Raw genomic sequence first — 21,746 nt, 5'->3', positions numbered from 1 at the left:
AAACGTGATGCCCCTGAAGGTCAAGGCCTGGCCGCTTTGCCAGTTTGCACTCGCCGGCTTGTTCACATGGGAACTGGGGGGGGGGGGGAGGAGAACAGAAAACATATACACCAAGTACCAAAATACCTATCTTCTCAGTGTTTTTGAAATGTGTTGCTAATGAGCATCTGTTCTGATTTGTAACTCTTTATGAGCCAATGGATCATGTATGCATTTATTACGTGCGTCATATAAATGATAATGTGCTTACGTATTTGTAACACAGTTAGGGAATGCATTCAAATGTGAACGCATTCATTCTGAAAACAAAGTACCTCTCAAGGCCTTGAGGCGTCTGACTGCTGAGGGTCCCTGGCGCAGGGGACCCCCCCCGCCCCCCCCCGGGTCTGAGTTACCCATCGGATAAGGAGAGCCGTGGATTTGGCACACAGTCTGCCAGGCCGCAGCGAGGGGCTTCGTGTCCGGGCCCTGCAGGGGCTTGGTGCGGCATGGTACGAGGGTCTGATTTCACAGATCAGCCAAGCAAGTCTTAGAAACAGTGAAGAAGCTACCAAGGTCTCACTGCTGGTAAATGACCCGCACTGTGCCTTCCCAGGCCTTTCTGTGTCCTTCCCACTGTGTAGCACCGCCGAATAGCGGAAGGGAGCTGGCCAGGTCGAGGTCACTGCTAAGAACACGCAGTCCCGCCCCTTCATTTGCATTTCCCCCTTGATTTGCCTTTGAACTCGCCCTTGTATTTGCATAGACAAGCAGCCTGGACCTGACTTGCAGACAAATGGCTGCTCCTTTCTACGCTTCCCCTCGTCACTTTTTCCTTCCTGTCTCCTATTAAATGTAGGACCACCAGGCTAATGGGTGCCCCTTGGCCTCCCCCGACAGTAGGACTGTCAGGAGCCGCTGGCGTCCGACCCCTCCTAGGGATGGCCAGGGAGTCACGGACCCTCCAGGCACATGAAGGACCTCTGGAGGACTTCCCCCGTGCTGTTCTACTTGCTGTGTTGCCAGAACCAAATGTCACGCTGCTTCCGCCGTTCTGTCGTGTTGCGGAGTTGAGTGCGGCTTTGTGAGGGGGCGCTGCTTGCTGGGCCTCCTCGGGAAGAGCGAAGAGTTAGCGATCTGAGGTCCCCGTTAACCAGTGCCGAGCTCCCAGGAGAACCGGGGAAAGGCCCGGGCGCACCCGCACGTGTTTGCAACACCTTCCCCGACACCTTGCTGCGTGCGTGCGTGCGTGCGTGCCACGGCTGAGGGGTTAGGACTTGACCCGGACGCCTGGCATGCCCAGCCCTATTCTGCGGCGTGGCTGCCCCAGCTCGGCCTCGGGGTAGAGAATTCCCCTCTCGTTCTTGGCTCTGGAGAGAAACTGCATTCTAGGCCAGCAACATCGCGACACCAGGCAGGTGTCTGAATCCCCCGACGGGGGTGGCCGGACTCCTGGTGACTTCCTCCAGGGGCGATCCGTCTTCCTGGAGTGTGACTTGATTCTGTGCAGGGTTTTCTGCGGGTCGCAGTCTAGCCGGCTGAGCGGTTTGTCCTGTGGAGAGGACAGACAGACGCCGTGCACCCATGGGTGGTTCACTTGGCAGACCTCGGTGCCATTGGGCGTGGGAGACCACGGAGCATCAGCTTCCTGTCACTGTAACAAAAGGCCTGGGAGAGCTGACTTTCAGACGAGGAAAGGCTCGTTTCCGCCTCCGTGGTGGAAGCTCCGGGCCGCGGCTGGGCGGCCCCCGGCTTTGGGTCCTCTGGTGAGGCGGAGAGTCATGTCGCCCCACCGCAAGCTGCCCACCTCAGGGTAGACAGCTGAAAAGAGAAGGGAGGGACCGGCACCTCACACCCTCCCTCCAGGACTTGCTCCTAATGTCTTAAGACTGCTTACTGGCCCTCCCTCCCTCCCTGCTGCCTCCCAGCCGTGCCCCTCGGTAGTGCATCCCGTCAGGCCTAGGCTGGTCCCACCAGCTCCCACCCCGACTCCACATTCCAGCCAGGGGCCACCAGGGCCGCCCGGGGCCCGCGATTGGCACGGCGAGGAAGACACCTGAGCAGAAGCAGGGTCGGTCAAAGTCAAGGCCACAGGGGGACTCGAACCTCAGCTCTCATACCTTCTCCTGGGCGTGCCACTTGGCGGCCCTGCCTGGCCTCAGTTTCCCAATCTGTAAAAGGATCAAGATAGGACCTGCCTCCTGTGGGGTTTGACAGATGAGGAATGTGATTCCGTGTAAAGCTCTTAGAATAGTACTGGACTGACGGCGGTTGATAAATATTATCCTTTTATTAAGTGACTCAAAACCTAAAGAATTCTTAAGGGTTTCAATTTATTAGAGGTGTTTTGTTTTTTTAAAACTGGCTCTGATGGTTTGATTCAACTCACAACTCCAAACGTTCAGTGGCCACAGAGAGTGAACATACACTAAGTGCTGAACATAGAAAGAGAACTAGGCTAAAGTCCTGTTCCTTCAAGGGATACTCATCTAACAGAAGCGGGAATTCCTGGGAATAGCCATGGATAGGAGGAAGATGCATTCTTTACCATATCGAAGCACTTAAGCCAGGAAAAAAAAAAAAAGAAATCTGGCCTAAAACTGTGTGTGTGTGTGTGTGTGTGTGTGTGTGTGTCTGTGTCCCAGTCCTAGTGTTGTGCCAATGTTGTGCCAAGTCGCGAAACCACCACCGAGAAGACCACCGAGACCCAGACATTCCGAAATGCAAAAGCAAGGCAAGGCTTTATTTATGCGAGTTGCAACTCGGGCCTCGTCCTACCCACCGACACAGCGGAGGTTAGGAGGGAGCCCCGAGCTGCGATTGCACAGGGCTTATAAAGGCAAAGAACAAGGTTACAAGAATCAGGTGTGCAAGCAAGCAAGATTAGGACACAGGTACAAATCTGATTGGCTCAGGGTTCGATTCTAAAATGGGGTTCACGTGGTAAAATGGGGCCTGGCTTCAAAGTCTGGCACTTCACTAGGGCTTGAACTCAGGGCCTAGGAGCTGTCCCTGAGCTTTTGTGCTCAAACATAGTGCTCTACCATTTGAACCACAGCGCCACGTTCAGTACTTTTGGTGGTTAATTAGAGAGGAGTCTCACAGACCTTCCTGGCCTGAGTGGCTTCAAACCGCAATCCTCAGAGCTGAGCCTCCTTAGTAGCTAGGATTACAGGCGTGAGGCACCAGCGCCCAGCTCTGAAACCGTTTTTTAAGTGTGTGGGGAGGAGGCTTGAGAACTGAGTCTCCGCGTAGATGTGTCTATTGTGTGAGTTTGGGTAGAGCGCTCAAGCTTCCTGGGGTGACTCAGGCTCTGCCTCAAAAGGGCCACAGAGACATGCCTGAAGTTATGACGGCCAGACACCACCTGCTTCCCAGGACAAGGTCGGCAACAGAGAAGAGGTTCTGTGGCGGGTCATCCTACCAAACGACGGCACATCTCTTTCGGGATGGTTCCCCTGCTGGACGGGAGGGCCCAGACAGAGGGGAAGAAGCGGGCTGGCGTGTCTTCCTGACTTGACATTGATTACGCTTGACACTCTTGGCTGGCAGCCTTCCCACCCGGAACCTGGCCTGAATCCCTGTGCACGTGTCTGCCAGCATCCTTGTGGGTCCTCTGATGTGAAGCTCCTCGTGCCCGGAGAAGCACCACGCCCTTTGCTGTCACTCCCAGAAGTCCTTTTCCATTTCCAAATCGCGATTCTCTCTCGCCGGTGCCGTGGTGGGTGGTGGCAGCAGTGGGTTGCTCTTGTATGCATGCCTGTGCAGGTGGGTGAGAAAAGGACACCCAGAAGCAGGTGCGGAGATGTTCACCACAAAGGGACTCTTGTACTTCTAGCTTTTTTTGCCTCGCCCTGGCAAAACCCACCCACGGGGTTCGATGGCTCACGACTGTAATACCAGCCACCGAGGAGGCTGAAATCGGAGGATCATGATTCAAAGCCAGCCCGGGCAGAAAAGCCCATTAGATGAGGCTCTCTATCTCCAGTTGATCACCGAAATGCGTGATGTAGAACTGGGGCTCGAGTGGTAGAGTCCCCGACTTGAGCAGAAAAGCCAACTGAGAGCATGAGGCCCAAAGCTTAAACAGGCACCAAAAACAAGGGAGGGAGGGAGAGAGGGAGGGAGGGAGGGAAGGAGGGAAGGAGGGAGGGAAGAAAAGAAAGAGAAGAGAGAGAGAGGTTAGCATGGCAGTGGAGCCCCAGAAGCCTGCAGGAAGCTGGGAGACTCGGGGTCTCCAGACACCGGAACTGCCGCTCGCAGGCTCAGGTCAGCCTGGAGCCTCTGCCGGGTCTCTGGGTGGCTTCATTGTGGCGCATTCCCAGGAGAATGCTGCCCAGCAAACAGTCCAAGGAAGGGCTGAACCGCTGAGCCGGGGGAGCCCAGCCAGCGGGGAGCCACCCCCGCCGTCCCCCGCCTCCCCAAGGGGGTTTCCTGTTGGTGCCGAGGCTCGCGGTTCCGGAGGGTCTCGGTTCGAGCGCCGCGGTGATGGCCGTTTGGGGGCCCACCCCGACTTGGGGAACTCTGGCCCGGCACGGAAGCTTCCAGTCAGTGGCCCCTGCCCAGGGCCCAGGGCCCCAGGAGGCCAGGCCGGCAGGCAGCGCGGGGAGAAGCGGGGAGAAAGGGCGGTGGGTGCGGTCGGGTGTCCTGGGACCCCAGTCTCGGCTCCGCCGCTGCCGGCTAGACGGCCTTGTCGTGAGAAAGATGGGGGCCGGGTGAGCTGGGCCCACGTGTTCCTTCGGACTCTACGGGACCCCAGGGAAGGGCGATCGCCCAGTGGGAAGGTCACTGAGCGGCAGCGGTCCCAGAGCACCTGGGTGGCAGACATCGTGGGCCCCCGGGGGACAGAAGGGCCGTCCGTCCCGATCTCAGAGTCGCCCAGGAGTTTCCCGTCGGGGTGGCGTCTCCAGTGACCTTGACCGTGACCGGGAGGGAGGAGCCGGCGCCCCTGTGACCGCGGCCCGCACCCTGGCTGGCTGTTGACCCGCCCTCCGTGACGTGGCCTCGCCGACCACCCTCCCTCCCTCCCCAGGGGCCACTGCGGCTCTGTGCCTGGTCCTCGTGTCGTGCACCCCAGACCTTCTGACTTAGAAACCCTGGTCTGGGCCCCAGAAATCTGTCCAGAAACCGGTCCATGGTCTGTGACGCCGCTGCAGTGAGAGTTCCAGGACAGACCCCCCCCCCCCCACACACACACTTGCTAAGGGCCGAGTCTCACTGACACCCACGGCTTAGTGAGTGTGTGTGTGTGTGTGTGTGTGTCTGTGTGTGTGTGTGTGTGTGTCTGTGTGTCTGTGTGTCTGTGTGATGTATACCCTGGCTTCCCCAGCAATGTCACTTGAAGCACACATCTTCCTGCCATCCTTTCCGGTCCCATCAGGGGCCCATCCTCTGCTTCCCACGCGCACGGGCTGCGGGTCCCTCCGTCGCGGAGCCCGTTTCACATCTCCACTGCCTTGCTTGCCTGGCCGCCCAGGGGGGCGAGGTCCGCTTCCGCCACGTTCCACAGGACTTGCCGTCTGTCAGCCCCACGTCGAGCCCTGGAGGCTGGGGGCAGGGCGGGGGCGGGGGGAGAGATGACCCCGGGAAGGGGAGGGCGAGACGCTGAGGAGAGCCGACCCCGCCTGGGCAGCCGTGCCCGCTGCCCCCGGGGCCCTGCGTCGCCCTCCATTTCACTCCCACCTGGCCTCAGCCTCGGGAGCCGGGGCTGGGGAGGGGCTGGGCCGGGGGCCTCCCCTCCTCCCCTCCCCTCCTCCCGCCAGGCCGGCCTTCTGGCCATTTCCTGAGCATCCTGGTCCCCCTGCAGGAAGGCGCCTCCTTTCCCTCCCCCTCCTCCCTCTCTCCCACCCCACTCTGGCCGCTTGACGCGTCCTAGGGGGAGCCCCTTTGTTCCCGCCACCCCAAAGCCATAAACACGGCCTTATCTTTTAGAAACATTTTGTTAGGATAAATCCCTAGGTGCTGGCATGCCCGCTCTGGCTGCTCCGTCCTGCCTCGGTCTGCTGTCAGAGCAGTCTGCCTCCCTGCCCTGTTCAGTGCCCCCCCCACCCCCCCACCCCCCCACCCCCCCCGATCGCTTCCGAGGTGAAATCCAAACTTCATGACCTGACAAATCAGGTTCTCGGTTGCCTGGCGAATGGGTTACAAACTCAGCCACAGTGCCTGGAAGGGTCAGGCCAGTCACAGAAATATTGACTGGGCTAGCGAAAACAAGGAAAGCTGGGCCTGTAATGGACAATGCGAATCCCACTGCCTTCAGTGGCAAAGCAAATTACAAGGAGCGACGGTGGAGAGGGATTCTTTTCCAGGCCTCAGGACGTCATACTTCCCAGCAGACACGCTACGGCTTGAGTCACCACAGCCCTCTTTGCTCTGGTTATTTTCACCTAAGCTGACCTGAGCCGCACACCTCTTATTTGCCCTTCCTGTGTGGAAGGGATGTGAGGAACCTGCCACAAGCCCTGGCCTTTCTGTTGGGGTGGCGGGCAACCCCACAGACTTGTAGCCCAGACTGCCTCGAACCCCTGCCTTCCTCATCTCAGCCTCCTGAGTCGCGTGCGTGGGAACACACACGCGCCCCCTCCCAGCCTTCATGCTTGGGGTTCGAGGATCCTGCGTTCTCCCTGGAGCTGCTGGATTGAACCACAGAGTAGGGCGCTTCCCCTCCTCCTGCCTGAGCTGTGGGGCCATAGATTCCGCTCCACCCACAGTGCTCCAGCGCTGGCAGGCTCGACGCTCAGGGAGCCACTGAGGCCCTGTGCTAGCTAGCTAGGAGCTGTGGCGGGCATCCGTGGAGTCCCAGCCATTCCAGAGGCCTGGAAGTCACCCTGGGCCTCTCCCGGGCCCCTGCCACTGTGCCCATCCTGTGCACTCAGCCACGGGGCCAGGCCCGCCTTCAGGAAAGGGATGCGAGCGGAAGCAGAAGGCCATCGGAGAACAGGAGGCGCAAGCCACGTCACCACAGGTGACGTGGGGTCCTTGTACTTACTCAGGAAGGCAAACTGAGGCCTGGGGAGCTTAAGAGGCGTCCCCGGCATTGTACTGCCCCCCCACCCCCGCCCCCAGCGCTGGGTGAGGTCGGGCTACCGTGCGGCCTTGCTGGGCCTGTCTGCTCCCCTCTTCTAGATGCCGCTTGAGCCCTGGAACAGGGCCAAGCATTCAGGAGGCTTTGGTCTTGGAGATGGCCCTGCCCCTCCTCCTGGTCCCCTTCCCCAGCACCGTGGTTCTTCCTGGTCCTGAGGCGGACGCGGAGTCCGCTTCTCGAGCTCCATCACGCAGGTCTGAGGAGCTACTGCTGGCCAGGGCCTCCCGCGCACCGCCCCGGCGGTCCAGAGCTGCCGCCGTGGCTGGCTTCAGTGCCCTCTCTGCAGAGCGGCCAGAGCTGCCATGGCACACCTGCCTCTCGTTTGGAACTCCAATCTCGAGTCATAAAGGTAGCGCCGAGAGCGAGGTCTGCCAGAGTGTGTCCCGAAAACCAGGCTGGGAGCGCCTGGCCTCCGCTTTCGGATTTGCAGGTGGCAGGGAGCTGCAATGGGCTCGAGACCATGGGGGGGCACGCGGGGTGTCTGGACGCCCGGAGATCGCCCCGCCCCTAGCTGGCTAGCCGCGGGTGCGCACTTCAGCCTACGCCGTGTCTGCCCCTCCACCATGCACCTCTCCCGCCCGGCCCCGGTCCGCTTCTCCACCTTCCCCACCCTCTCCCGTCCAGGTCTGTAGAAAGGGCCTGTGTGAGGATGGCCTCCGGGCCCTGTCCCTGTGCCAGGACGCGGTGCTCCGGAAGCATCTGCGAGGGGCCCTCGTTCACCCAGGCGATGCCCTGGGGGTAGCACTGGGGGCGTGGTGATGGCGGCGTGGGAGTGTGGGAAGGTCCCACGCCACGGCAGGTGGTGGGTGTGAGGAGCACCACAGGGCGGGCGTGAGGAGCATCACAGAGCAGGTGGTGGGTGTGAGGAGCACCACAGAGCAGGTGGTGGGCGTGAGGAGCACCACGGAGCAGGTGGTGGGTGTGAGGAGCACCATGGAGCGGGCATGAGGAGCACCACAGAGCAGGTGGTGGGCGTGAGGAGCACCACAGGGTGGGCGTGAGGAGCACCACGGAGCAGGTGGTGGGCGTGAGGAGCACCACGGAGCAGGTGGTGGGCGTGAGGAGCACCACGGAGCAGGTGGTGGGCGTGAGGAGCACCACGGAGCAGGTGGTGGGCGTGAGGAGCACCACGGAGCAGGTGGTGGGCGTGAGGAGCACCACGGAGCAGGTGGTGGGCGTGAGGAGCACCACGGAGCAGGTGGTGGGCGTGAGGAGCACCACGGAGCAGGTGGTGGGCGTGAGGAGCACCACGGAGCAGGTGGTGGGTGTGAGGAGCGCCACGGAGCGGGCGCGAGGACCCGGATGGGGCCCAGCGCCCTTCCCGAGGTGCGTGAGCGGGGCCGGGGGCAGCGTCCCGAGGCCCGCTGTGGCGCGGGCTGCTCCGAGCCGCTGGAGCCCCCCCCCCCCGCGCCGGGGCGGCAGGGGTCCTGGGAACCTCGGCAGGCGCGTGGCCCTTCACTCAGCTGCCGTCGCCCCCTCTGCTCCAGGCGGCCCAGGCTGACTGCGAGCCCCACGCTCGTGAACAGTGCTTTGGAAGCCGCATCCGGCACACGGAAATGAAAAGGAACGTGAGGGTGTCCCTTCCGGGAGGAGCCCTGGCCCCCGGGGCCCCTCCCCCGTCCCCCCCCCCCGCCCGCGCGTGGCCCTCTTCCCCCCCCCCCGTCCCCCCGCCTCACGGGCCCGCGGGGGGATCCGTTAGTTTGCGGTGGGAGCCGAGGTGGAGCAATGCCGCGTGCTCCTCATCCCGCCCCAGGGGCGTGGGGGGCTCGAGTCCCACCCCGTTCGCCTGGCCGATGCCTGCGTGGCTGTGGGGGGCGTCTGTCCCCCCCCCCCGGAACGCCGTCCCACGGGGCCACACGCTAACGGGCCGTGACATTCACGTAGGACCCGCGGGTACCCGGAGCCAGAACCTTCCACTAGAAGTGCCCGGCATTGACGTAACCGAGCCGGGCCACACTGCCACGGACCGCGGACGAGCCGTGTGCCAGTACCCGACACGAGGCGGGGGGGGCGCAGGGCAGCACCCCCATCCTCGGAGGGGTTCCTCCCCCACCCCCCCGTGAGGAGAGCTTGAGAGCCCCTTCCTCTTGGCAAGTGTAAGGCCGAGCGGGGGTGGGGGGCACGCTTTTACCCCCCACCGGCCTCTTGGGGGCTGCTGTGTGCGTTGGCTGGCGCCCCGCAGCGACCCTGTGGCCACGCAGCCTCTGCCTTCCACCCTCGGGGAAGCGGGGGGGGGGGGGGGGCCGGGCGCCTCCGGGGCCGACGCCAGCCCTGGCGCTCTGTAGCAGCGCTGTCACTGTCCCCGCCATGCGCGCGGTTGAAGTAGAAAGAGCTAGAGGCACAGCTTGCTGTCCCCCCACCCCCCAGCCCCGGGGCCCGGGGGTGGACCAGGAGGTCAGCACGGTGCGGGGTACGGGGAGCACCCCGGAGGCCCCGCGCCCTGCCTCGCTTTTGGTTTCGGGGCGCATGAGGATGGGTTTGCGGGCGCGGGGCTGTCCGCGCTGAATGTCAGCTCCCTCTGAAGGGCGTTGTGGGGTTCGTGTCTCGTTTTGGTCTCGGTGTTTAGGACTTCTTCTTCTTCTTGTTCTGAATGACTGAGAGAAGCAGCCGAGCTCACCGGCGGGCAGCGGGCGGAGGCCTCTGAAAAGCCTTGGGCGTCGTGAGAGTGGGGGGGCTGGGGGGGGCTCAGCGCGGGGTGGAGGAGCCATTCTGCTGTGCCCTGAACTGGCGCGTTTCCGCCCGCTCTACGGATGGGCTTTGACTTCTGCTGCCCGGGCGGCGTCCGGCATGGACTCCTCCATGCCCCCCCCGCCCCGCGTGAGGGGGTGCGGGTCCCTCCCACCTCGCTACACACCAAGAGTGTGCGGGTCACGTTCTTCTCGATGCTGCTGTCCTCTGGGCCCGGTCTCCCGCCCCTCCCTCTGGGCGATCTCAGCGTCCTTTCCTCGCCCGTGCTCCCCTCCGGGGCTTTGACCTCTAGGACTCCTTCACCCCAGCTGGCCTCGTGTGTCAGTCCCCCGGCAAGGAAGTGGGGGCGCCCACCTCGGGCAGGGAGGGGTGTTCTGCCCAGCCCGCGTTTGTGCCCCTGCCCTCGGTGCGGGGGAGACGCCGCCGGCGCCTCCTCCGGCAGCTGTGCAGCCCAAAATAAGCCCTCAGCTGCGCGGGGGGCGGATCTCCCCGCTGCCCTTCTCCTCGGAGGCGGCGCCCGGCTGCTGCCAGCTGGACCCGGGAGACGGGTGACAATCTCCATCCCGCGGGGAGCAAACGCACGAGGAGGCTTTGCGTTCCTGTTTTAACCTTATTATGTCAGAGGAGTTGTCTTGTTCTTAAGGGCAAAAAAAAACATCCCCATGGCCTCTGTGTTTGCTTTGAAAATAGCCTTGGAGGCGGGGGGGGGGGGCGGGGGCCTCTGGGGGGCCCTGGCCGGCGCCGCTATCGGGCGCGGCAGATGCAGCCCCACGCGCGGAGGGATGGCTCTGGGAAGGAGCCCGAGGCCCGAGCCGGGCTCAGCAGATCCCCTGCCAGCCTTGGACGGGCGAGCCGCCTGTGTGCACAGAGGACGGGAGCAGCTGCCTCGACTCTGGAATTTTCCAAGGGCTGCGAAACTTTCCAAACGGGAGCGTGAAGTCATCCGTTCCTCCATTTAGCAACTATTTCTGGACACCTGCTGTATCCCAGGTTCTGGGCTAGGGCTGCAGAGGTACACAGAGGACAGTCCCTGTCCTCAGCCGCCTCACGCTTCGTGGGAAGGAACGGGAGAAGAGTCACGTGGCCTGGGTGCTGGGCCGTACGTGGGGGGGGGTCCCCTGAGGATGGAGCATTCGAGGCGGGCCCAGGTGCCAGTGGGCTGGGTCTGACTCACCCTCCCACCCGTGTCGGTGTTGTAACCATGAGCTGGAGGAGTACACAGCCCTCGGGGGGCCACTCAGAGCTGTCGCCAAGGTGGGGGTCACCTGAGCTGCTTGCAGGCCAGGGTGGAGCCAGGGGGCGAGGACTTCAATGATGGGAGGAGACTCAAGAATGAAACCATCACCTCAGCTGCACCGGTGTCTCCCAGTATCGCCATAGCCGTGTGTGTGTGTGTGTGTGTGTGTGTGTGTGTGTGTGTGTGTGTGTATGGGGTTTGTCCTAGGAGCAGAGTCTTGGAAGGTAGTTGGGTTAAGGGAAATGATGACAGTGTCCCGTGTCCCTGGAGAAGAAAGTAGGAGAGGAGACAGAGACAGAGAGGGGAGGACTCCATGACTGTGGCTTGTCTAGCTTCTGTGTGTGTGTGTGTATGTGTGTGTGTGTGTAAGGGAGGGGGAGGACACACGGATGTGTGACAGTGAGTGAGGCTGGAGTCTCTGGAGAGATGCATACGAATGGCGCACCTGCTTTGGCGGCTGCCCGCTGGGCCGGGGGCCGTGTCAGTGAGACCTCTGTCCTGGTCAGATGTTTTGTTTAAAAAAAAAAAAAAAAGGTGCCAGGCCCCTCCCATGGGAAAAGGGAAGTATTTTCAACCAATCACGATAAGCGAGGTGGCTAAGCAGATCTGAAGGTAGGTACCTTGCACTCTACACCAGACAACTCAAAATGAATCAAAGACCTAACAGCTTAAGGGCTGGAACCATCGGCCCCAGTGGAGAAAACATAGAAGGAAATCGTCACAGGTTGTGAAGGATTTAATTCAGATCTATGTTGGATTTGGCAAAAAAGCTTGGATGTGATATCTGAAACACAGGCAATGCAAGATAAATAAAATTAAAAACGTGCGTCAAAGGACTTTCAAGAGAGTGAAGAGACAACCCACAGAACAGGCGATGCGGAATCAGGCTCCAGGATCTACAAACAACAGCAAAAATGTGAACAGCTCATTTCAAAAACCGGCTGCAGGCAGGGTGTAGCTCTGTGGCGGAGTGCTTGTCTAGCCTCGCCAAGGTCCTGGGCTTGATCCCCAGCTCTGTAAAAGATGACAAGACGTTAACGTAGACATTTTACCCAAGAAGTTAAACCAATGCCCAGCCTGCGTGTGAAAGAATGCTTGAAATCATTAGACGTCTGGAAGTACAAATCAGAACCACACCGAGATTCTCCTCTGCCCTTTAAGACAGACACACTGAAACCCGGGAGACAGAGAATGACCCGTGGTTAAGAGGACGGGGGGAATCGGAACCCTGCGCTTGCTCTGGGATGGGGAGATGGGGTTGCTCTCTGAAAAGCAGCCGAGCGGTTCCGTCAAAGGTTAAATGCAGAGCCGCTCGTGTGCCCATGCGCCTAAATCACTGATAGGCGACACCCAGGGTGTGCAGTAGCATTGCTCAACGTAGGCAAAAGACAGAAGCTACCCAGGCATCTGTCAGTAGGGAATGGGCGAATAGAAAAGTGTGGTTTCTATGGGTGGTGGAATACTATTTGGCCTGAAAAAGGAGTTAAATTCTAATGCGTGCTATAAAATGAGGGACCCTTGAAGACACGATCAGACATAATCCGCCACCCCCCCCCCCGCCCCCTGCTCCCCCGAGAGCCCTGCAAGCCCAGCCCGGGACCGGAACCCGTGGCCAGGCGGGCCGGGAGGCGACATTCCCTGGCCGTCCCTTGGAAGGCGCGGGGGGGTGGGGGGGTGGGGGGGGATCTGTCGCCCTCGGTGGCACGGGCTTGCACGTGGACAGGTGGCATTCCTGAGGGGACAGGCAGTGCCCCCCCCCCACGCTGGGCCATCGGGGCGGCGAGCCCCTCCCCCCCCACCTACGATCTGCCACGAGCAGCTGCTTCCGACAGGTGCCCGGGCTCACCGCGGCAGATGGCGACCAAAATGGGCCGGTTGGCAGGCTCTGCCCCGCTGCTGCGCGCCGCTCCGCCCCAGGGGGTCACCCAGGCCCCTCCCGGAAGCACGTGGGGTTCTTCAGGGCCCCCCACCCCAGCCTGGCGCCCTGGGGCCTCGTTCAGTGTGCGTCTCTCGCTGCTGTGATTCGCTGTCCCGTGGTCAGCGCCGGGTGGCCGGGGAGGAAGGAGCCGGAACGCGCCTTGGCCTTCTCCCAGTTCAGAGCCTCGCAGGGAGCTGCCCTGGCCGGCCCGCCCCGGGGCTGGGGCTCGACCGCACCCCCCACCCCAGCCCGCAGGGCGCCGCCACCCCCAGCCCCGCACGCCTGCCCGCACCACCGCCGCCGCCGCGTTCCGGCTGCTCATTCCAAACAAGCAGGCAGCCAAGGCAGCCAGATGAGGGTGACATCTGGCCGAGGCCCGCGCCAAGTCTCTGCCTGCTCCGTCCCTGGCAGGGAGGAGAGCGGCTCCCGGAGCCAGGCTCTTAAAGAGGGAGCGGGGGCGGGGGGGGGGCAACCGCGCGCCCCACGCCCCGCACTTCTTCTCCTTTCCACTCCGGCGCCTCAGCCGTCGCCTCCCCCGGCCTGGACCCCGGGCGCCCAGGGAGCCCACATGCCGCCCTGCCTCCCGGCCAGCTGGCGCGTGCGGGAAGGGGCACCGGAGGGGCTCAGGGTGACTCGCAGGGACAACACCCACACGTGCTGAACACACACACGCGCACGCGCACGCACACGCACACGCACGCACAAGGGACCACGGCGCGCCGAGTGGGGACAGGGAACCCAGAACCGCGTCCTCACGTCCCAGGAAGACTAGCTCTCGTGTCCGTGTCACTGTGAAATCGTCTCGAAGCAGCTGCGTGAAGGCGTTCCGCCTCGACGCGCGGGTGCAGCGCGTCTCCACGGGCGTCCCCGGCTCCCTGCCCCCCGGCCAGCGCAGGGAGGGGTGATCCTGTCCTCCGGGCTCTGTGTGGGTCTGGGGGGGGGGGGTGGCCTGGTGCCCGGGGACGGGGACACGCGGCCTGCGTGGGTGTCCTTGGGGGATCCCGGGACCGATCACGGGCCAGCTGTCTGTTGCCACACCGTGGGAACGGGATACTTTCTGCTAAGAAGGCGAGCGTGGTGCGTGGCCCTGATAGACACCAGGCCTCCAGCCCTGCCTCCCCCTCCTCTGGACTGTGCTCCCCCTGCCAGAATGGGGTGCTCACACGACCCCCATCAAAGGGCCGTGACGCGGGTCTCCTAAGACTCCGTAGAGCAGCACAGGCAGTGTGTGTGTGTGTGTGTGTGTGTGTGACACAGAGCCACGGCGGGAGCCACACGAGAGCCACAGCGGGCTCTTAGTCCCCCCCTCCCACCCCACAACCTATTCACGAGGCTGGCTTCAGAGGGCCACGCAGCTGCGTGGCAGGTAAAAACCAGGTCCCTTATTTGGGCTGGCTGGTGACACACAGCCCAGGGTGGGAAGGCCTCGGCGCGCCAGGCTCTGCGTGTTTCCGCCTGGGCTCCGCCCTCCTCCCTGCGGTTCTCGCGGCGTGACGGTCCCTGGGCTCAGAAAGATCACCGCGCCACAGAAGCCACCGGAGCGGCGCCACCGCCGCCGCGTCCACGGGAGATGGTATTCCCAGTGCACGGTCTCGTCGAGTCCTCAGCCCGGCCTGAGGGGCGGGGGGGGGGGGGCGGCTCCGGTCACAGGCGCGGGCTGCGTGGTGAGGCTGGTGGGCTTCGCCCCTCTGGCCACCAACCTCAGCACCAACAGGGCCGTCGAGGGGCCCCGGGAGACGTGAGGACAGCACGGTACCATGGCGCTCATGCCAGCGCGCACCGTTCTATGGTCTTAGCCAGAAAGCGCGCCCCGGGCGCGCACGTGGAAATGGCGTGACTAGCTGATGTTCCCGCGCGCCTCCCCCGCTGCGTCTGAACCTCACAGAACACGAACGTGATGCCGTCACCAAGAACACTCGGGGCCCGTTTCCGACCCCCAACCCCCAGATGGCTTCTTTCCCTCCTACCCTTTTCCTTTTGAAAAACAAAAAACTCGGAGACGCTCGGGCAGCCTGCAAGGGGAGCCCTCAGCCCTCCGTCCACTGAGGCTCTGTTCTCACCAGAAGAGCCCACGGGGCCACAGTTCTCCTAGGAGGCTGTGGAGAGGGGGAGACCGCGAACGCGGGGTGACTAGCACCAGCAGCAGCGGTGCAGGGGCATGGCCGTGCATGGAACCCCACAGGAACGCCTGCCCTCGGCTGTGTAGCTGCTGGACGAGATGCCACAGAGCTGCTTCTCTCTCTCTCTCTGTCTCTCCGTGTGTCTCTCTCCTCCCTCACCGCATGGTGGATTCTTTTCCATGAGAGGTGGGGAGATAAATCCTAACAGCAGCCTCTCTCTTGGGCTCGTTTTTTGGTTACTGCTCACAGTCTTATTTTTAGCTTCCTTGGATACTAATTTTTAAGAACGAATCATTTTCCTCCTAGCCCTAGCCAGTTTGGTGTGAGATGATCTGTGCTGCCACACACGAGAGGGGTTCACGTTCACAAGCTGGACCGTGGGTTTGCAGTTGACAGATGTCACCGAGCCCAGGGCAGCTGAGTCTCGAGGGAAGCTTTCGTTCCGTATGGAAATGAGCAGAGCTTTAATTGTCTTAATCAGTGAATAAAAGCAGTTGCGAGGTGTCATTATTATAAGTCGTTGTAAAAGAATTTTAAGAAATTGTTGCTTTTTAAGTTGCTGTGGAAAGTTGATTTTCTGCAGCCTAGAATATTCTGCCAGCAGTTCTGTGCAGTTAAATGAAACTTCCACATCAGTCCTAGACAGGAGAAGGGTGTGAACTGAGTGATTTTACTTTGTCTTTCACTTAGATTTCATCACATTTGCTAAGCTCAGAACATAGGAACATCCACTTCAAATTACACAAGAAACCTTCTAATTCTTTCAGAATCTTAAGCGAGGGCTGTATTGAGAAATATTTTTAACTCTTATGAAAGCATTGACCAATGAATGGTCTTTATAAAGGCACAAGGGGAAAAATGGTTCATTCATTTATTTGAAGAATTGGCATACTCAAAAAGCTGATGTTGTAGCCATTCTCATGTATGTCTTAAGAATTTAAGAAATACACTTAAATCACATCTTTAAAACCAGCAGTTCTTCCATTTCTGGGGCCAAAGTTTCCTGGTACCTCATATAATACCTGTAGAGGACCATAGCAAATGTTCCTGAACTAAACATAAAAACCAAGATGGCTTAAAAAGTGTGTATGTGTGGATGGACGGACTGACGGATGGATGGATGGATGGATGGATGGATTACAGGTAACACATCACACTGTTAGTCTAGAATGAAGGAGTTTAACGGAAACACAGTCTTGGGCAGGAGTCATGAATTTGGTCCAAATACACTTTTAGAATGTATGGAGCTCTCAAAATTCAACAATGAAAGGAAAGCAGCCAATTGAAAAATTGATTAATTACTTGAACAAATACTTTACCAGAGGCGCAAAAGACGAAAGAAGAGCATTCAGAGGTATCGGGCATTAGGTCGTTGGTCGTTGGGGAAAGGCGGGTGAGAAGCATTGTGAGCAGCTACGCTGAAAGCCCACGGCCCTGCCGTTCCCGGCGCTGGCTGCCGTGGGAGCCCGGAGAACGCGTCCGCACGGCTGGTGGGACGCGCGGCAGCTCCGCCATCTTGGAAAACCATTTGGTTCCATCCATCCGTTCACATTGACTTCCCACGGCCCGGCAGTCCCACTCCTGGCTCTTTACCTGGGGGAAATAAGACTTGTGATCATGCACACTCGTCTCCCAAAGGTTTACAGTAGCTTTAAAAAAAAATAGTAACCAAAAACTAGATGTAGACAGTTATCCTCGCACCAGGAAAGGGGTAAGCGAGCCAAGGGACAAGCAGCCTGCGGAGGGCCACGAAATGATCCCCGAAGTCGGGTGTGTCGGCATGCTGAGCCCTTTCGAATGAAAGGAGCTGGAAGGGGCCAAGGCTGCCTCGGGACCAAGGGCTTCCCAACGCCCTCCGTCCCCGGCCCTGGCATGGGAAGGGCTCTCTCTGAAGCTGTCTTGTCGGAAGCACCTGCCTAGGAATCTCATCAAAGCACCAGAGAAGATTAGCCGGTGGAGAAGAGACTAAAGGTCTCCAGCCCAGACAGACTTTGATCTGTTCTTCTGAGAGATGTTCCGAGATGCAGCCCGGGAGATTGTCTGGGAGACATTGTTCACAGTCCAGTTCTGCCCCTGGCCTGTCTGTCACCTGTGGCTAGCCTCACTTCCCCATGGCTGAGACAAAAAAACCGCCTGGGAGGACTGGAGATTGGCAGTCCAAGGAGAAGGAAAAAAAGGAACAGATGCCAATGGTGGTGGTTGGATAACTATGAGACGATGTCCAGCTTGGAATAGATGGTATTCTTCTTGCTGGTGTTTTATTTGAAAGCCATGCCAGTTGTATTGTAGCCTTTCTTATACGTGTGTGTATGCAGGGGCACGCATGCATGTGCCAGTGTTGGGGCTAGAACTCAGGACCTTGAACTCTGGCTTGGCTTTCTTTTTTTCTTTTTGCTCGAGTCTGATGCTCTATCACGTGAACCACACCTCCATTTCCATTCTTTTTTAAGGTTAATTAGAGCTGTCTCTTTATTTCTCTGCCCAGGCTGGCTTTGAACTGCGATCCTCAGATCTCAGCCTCCTGAGCAGCCAGGACTACAGGCCTGACCAGCACTGCTGGACATCTCCACGTGTATTTGCAGATGGCGTTCTGGTCAGCCAGAATCTGCCCGTGGATGAGCACCGTGGGCTTGAACACTGGCACTGGCGGAGCTTACTAAATCTGCCATGGGGTGTTTGTGCAGGGCAGAAGCCCAGCGGAAGTTTACCCAGGAGGAACGGAAGTTGAAGTGGTCTCCCAGTTCCGAAGGGAAAGGTAGAAGGTGGATGGTCTACCTGGTACCAGCTCCGCGTGGCCACTAGAGGGCAGAGTGAGGCGCCGCTTCCACGCCCTCCTTCCTGTCTGGCTTTGTTTATTAAATTGTGTTTTTATTATCTTTAAGCAGTTAGACAAAGGCGTTACCATCCAACAAGTCAATTTACAGGGTACAGTGCAGCTGCATCCGTGTCACCCCTTAAATCGTTGTCCCCCATTCTGCCCTCCGTGTTCTTAGGTTCATCGGATAAGCATTAAATCTTGTGACTGCATTTCCCCCCCCCCCCACTTCCTCTAGCCTGGATTCCTGACCCCAAAGGCAAGCCGGGCTGGCTCTTAGAAGCCCGCCCCCAGTCTCCTGTGGGCTCAGTATCATAAATCTGGAATTCCAAGGAACTAATTTCATATCATTGAAAGAAAGCATCATACATAAAATGAAATGCATACATGTGTTTTATAAACAGTGATTCCCCTCTCTTCCCCCCGCCCCCCCGCCCCGCAAGCCCCAACACGTAAGCCCCGGCTCTCTTGGTGGTCAGAGGGCCAAGAGTTTGCTTGGATTGTGCTTCAGGAGGGTTTCAAAGTCGGGGGCTGTTGGAAGCTGGCACTGTGGGTTTGCTCTTCCTTGCTGCCGACTCCCGCTCGCTGGCACGGCCGTTTGTCCTTGCCTCAAGGACTTTCAAACTGTGATAATGACCAGGGTGGCTTGTCGTCACCAGGCTCACCTAGGATTGGCTGGGAAGTGCACCTCCCCTGCCTGGGGGGGGTGGGCGCTGCCCAGGTGACTCCGGGACTCGATGGCCCCATCTGGTGGCCGTAACTGGCCTCCAGAGGGCCCTAGAAATGATGAGGAAACGCTTGGCTGTGAGTTTCCACGGAGAGCACCACCGCGGCCATCGCGGGACTTGTGCTCGAACCCTCGCCCTCTAGGTGTCCGTCGGCCATGTAGACGAGGGCCCTGGAGTGTTCCGTATGGTGTGGATTGAGAGTAGAAGGGGCCCCTGGGGGTGGGGGCGAATGGGGGATGAATGGGGACAGAGCTTCTGTCTAACGGAGTGGATTCTGGAATTATGTAATTGCGGATTGTGAATCTCGCAGGGACTAAGTTCGTGGATACCCTAACAGGATATGTTTTGGCAGTACTGGCATTTGAACCCGGGGCTCACCCTTGCCAGGCAGTGGCTCTCCACGGAGCTACAGCTCCAGGCCTGCCCTCAGTGGTTCATTTTGGGTTCTCAATCCCTTCCCGTAGTGGCTTCCAGTGGTAGCTAGGGCCTCAGTAAGGAACGCGCGAGCGAAGCACCTGTGAGAAAGGAGCCCTGATCACTTCCGTTAGGTGACCTTCCAGAAGTTTCCTGAACCAGGTGCCAGTCCACCAAGAGTTATTTAAGTGAGGTGCCGTTTGGACCAGCCCCCCTGCGGCAGTGGTGAGGGCAGGCAACGAGAGGACGCAGAGCAGCAGGTTGGGCCAGCTGGCCAGCTGTGGAACGTGAACCTGGGGGTCCCCAGGCCCTGGGGCAGTCTGGGGGGAGTTGCACCCCGGCCTTTGATCTGCAAGGAAGCCTTGGTCCTGCTTGGTTCCTGTCCCCAGGACAAGGGGTGGCTCTGGGGCCGTTTCTGGAGTGGAGTGCCTGCCATCTTGTGGCGGAGCTTGGTATTGCCTGCGTCCCGGTCCAGCCCTGTTCCGGGCCCCGGGGCTGCTCTGTCCCAGGTGGCCTCTGGCTGTGAGGCTGGCTGGTGAGGGCAGGAGGTGAAGCTTGGGGGGGGGCCCCCATCCTTGCCTGGAGGAGGTTCTGGAGGCTTCCTGAGCACGGACGGCCATCCTCACCGGCACAGGGCAGCCATTTTGTGAAGCAGAAGGAGTGTGGGCAGGGTTTGAACCCTTCGTCCGGGACGGAAGTGGACGCTGCCAAGGGTGGGTGGGTCGGGTGGGTCCCTCCCCGGGGGTCGGGCCGGTCACCCCATATCCGCAGGAGCTCCGGAATCGCGGAGATGATCTTCGCTCCGCTCGCTTTGGGCTGCAGATACCAAGGCCTGACCTCGGCCTTCTTTGTTAGAAGCAGCTAGCACAGCGCCACCTCATGCTGATCCACGTGCTCCTCCTCCCTGGGTGTCCCAGCCCCCCGCTGCCCTGCGTCCCCCCGGGGGCACCCCTTCCGGGCTGATGCTGGGTGGTGATCTTAATCTGCGTGGCTGGGAGAGGGACCTGGCCCGCCACTCCCAATGCGGTCTCTCCGACTCCGACCCTCGCTGTGCCTGGCAGAGCCCCCCAGATCCTTACCCACACATGAAGGCACATGTTCCACCTCCAGTCCCAGGGGCCAAGTTCTGCCATGGAAACACAAAGTGCTGGAAGGATGGATTTCACCGAGATTTCAGGGTTCACAGAATCATTCACAGGTGGGGGGATCCGCCTGAGGTTTCGGTGTATCGAGAGGTTGCACACCTCACCAGAACTGGGTGCAGAAAGGCTTTCCTCACCCGCGGCCTGGAGGCCAGTGAGCGTGGCCCCACCCCACCCCGTCCCCTGTGGGGGCCTCGCTGGTGGGAGGTCTGGGAAGGGTAGCGGCCAGACTGGAGCCTCTGCAGCCCCCAGGCAAGCTGAGGAAGGCAGGGTCAAGGTCACTAGCGGCCACTCCCCTCTACACACGGAAGATGAGAACAGCACTTCCTCCCTGTGGCTGCGGGGAGCTAAAATTAACACGCATGAGGTGTTCTCACACAGACTGGCCTATGGTGAGCCCCGGATAATTACTAGTTGACCCCAAAGAAAGTTAAAATGGATGCTAGCATGGCCCTCGCTCTTATTTCTAATCCTCGAGAGCAATGTGGCCGCCTGTGGTCCTCTCCCGCCCTTGGGGACGGTGGTCCCGGCTGTCCCTGCCCCGCTCGGCTGGAGGGTCCCGGATCTGCCTCCCTCCGGCTCCGGGGGCACAGGCGGATGCAGGGGAGAGGGCCCCGCGCGACGCGAGCCGAATCCGAGCGTTGGCTTGGCTGCCTGCATGCAGACAGGAGCTCCTCCCCTCCGAGGCTGCTGCGGGCATGGCGGCTGCCCCTCCGACAGCAGCGGGGCCGCGTCTCGGTCACCAGCATCCACGGGCCCCAGTAGTCTGCAGTAAGGAAGAACAGGGGCATTGCAGAAACCCAGCCGGGACCAGAGACAGCCAAGCCCGAGGGGAGCAAGTCTATTTCCTAACCCATCTCCCACCCCACAAACCCCCGCGCTGCGCCCCCAGCCCCCACCCAGGCGCTTCCTGCCCCGGCAGCCGGTGCCACCGGGACTCAACTGGGTCACAGATGGGGTGAGGGCAGCAAGGGCTGGACAGGCCCTCCGGCCACGTCCTCCCTTGACCTGGCTCTCCAGGGCCTTGGCCTAGAGCTCAGGGCACAGACCCCAGCTCCCGGGCCAAGGAGCAGGGTCTGGAGGAACCGGCTGTCGCCTGAGGGCCGGGGGAGGGGGCGAGGGAGGGCCTGCAGCTCCCTGCCCGTCTGCCGAAGCCCTGTTGGAGCAGGTTTGCACTCAGACCCACTGTGCCCTGTGGAGCCTCAGGGCGCCGTGCTGGGGCCCCAACACCAGCGTGGGGGGGGGGGGGGAGGAGGGGGCAGGAGCTGTGAAAGAAGCAACAGGTGTCAACCCTAACCCACCTCGACGGTGGAGATGCGTCCTCGCTGAGCACGCAGGACCCCTGCTTGTCACCCGCCTGCCACGCCTCCCCGGGGAGCCAGCCAGGTCCTGCACTCAGCCTCTCCCTCCTTCTCTCCTGGCAGGTTCTCTCGGAGCACAGCTTTGGGCCCATCACCACGGACATCCGGGAGGGGCAGGCCTTCTACTACGCCGAGGACTACCATCAGCAGTACCTGAGCAAGAACCCCGACGGCTACTGCGGCCTGGGCGGCACCGGCCTCTCCTGCCCACTGGGTATCAAACAGTAACCTCGCTGCCTGGTGGGTCCCGGGGGTGTCAG

General features: G+C 60.6%; 1 protein-coding gene across 1 annotated transcript in view; it reads left to right on the top strand.

The window, feature by feature from the left end:
* Positions 1 to 21,746, top strand: part of Msra (methionine sulfoxide reductase A) — a 226,225-nt gene extending 204,479 nt beyond the window's left edge. Inside the window, exon 6 of the mRNA XM_048330739.1 lies at positions 21,550 to 21,746. Coding sequence (XP_048186696.1) covers positions 21,550 to 21,714 — 165 coding nt within the window. The 3' untranslated portion in view covers positions 21,715 to 21,746. The remainder of the gene's footprint in view (positions 1 to 21,549) is intronic.

Source organism: Perognathus longimembris, chromosome 21, assembly GCF_023159225.1.
Source record: "Perognathus longimembris pacificus isolate PPM17 chromosome 21, ASM2315922v1, whole genome shotgun sequence".
Classification (NCBI taxonomy): domain Eukaryota; kingdom Metazoa; phylum Chordata; class Mammalia; order Rodentia; family Heteromyidae; genus Perognathus; species Perognathus longimembris.
This window is presented reverse-complemented; position numbering and strand designations above follow the sequence as displayed.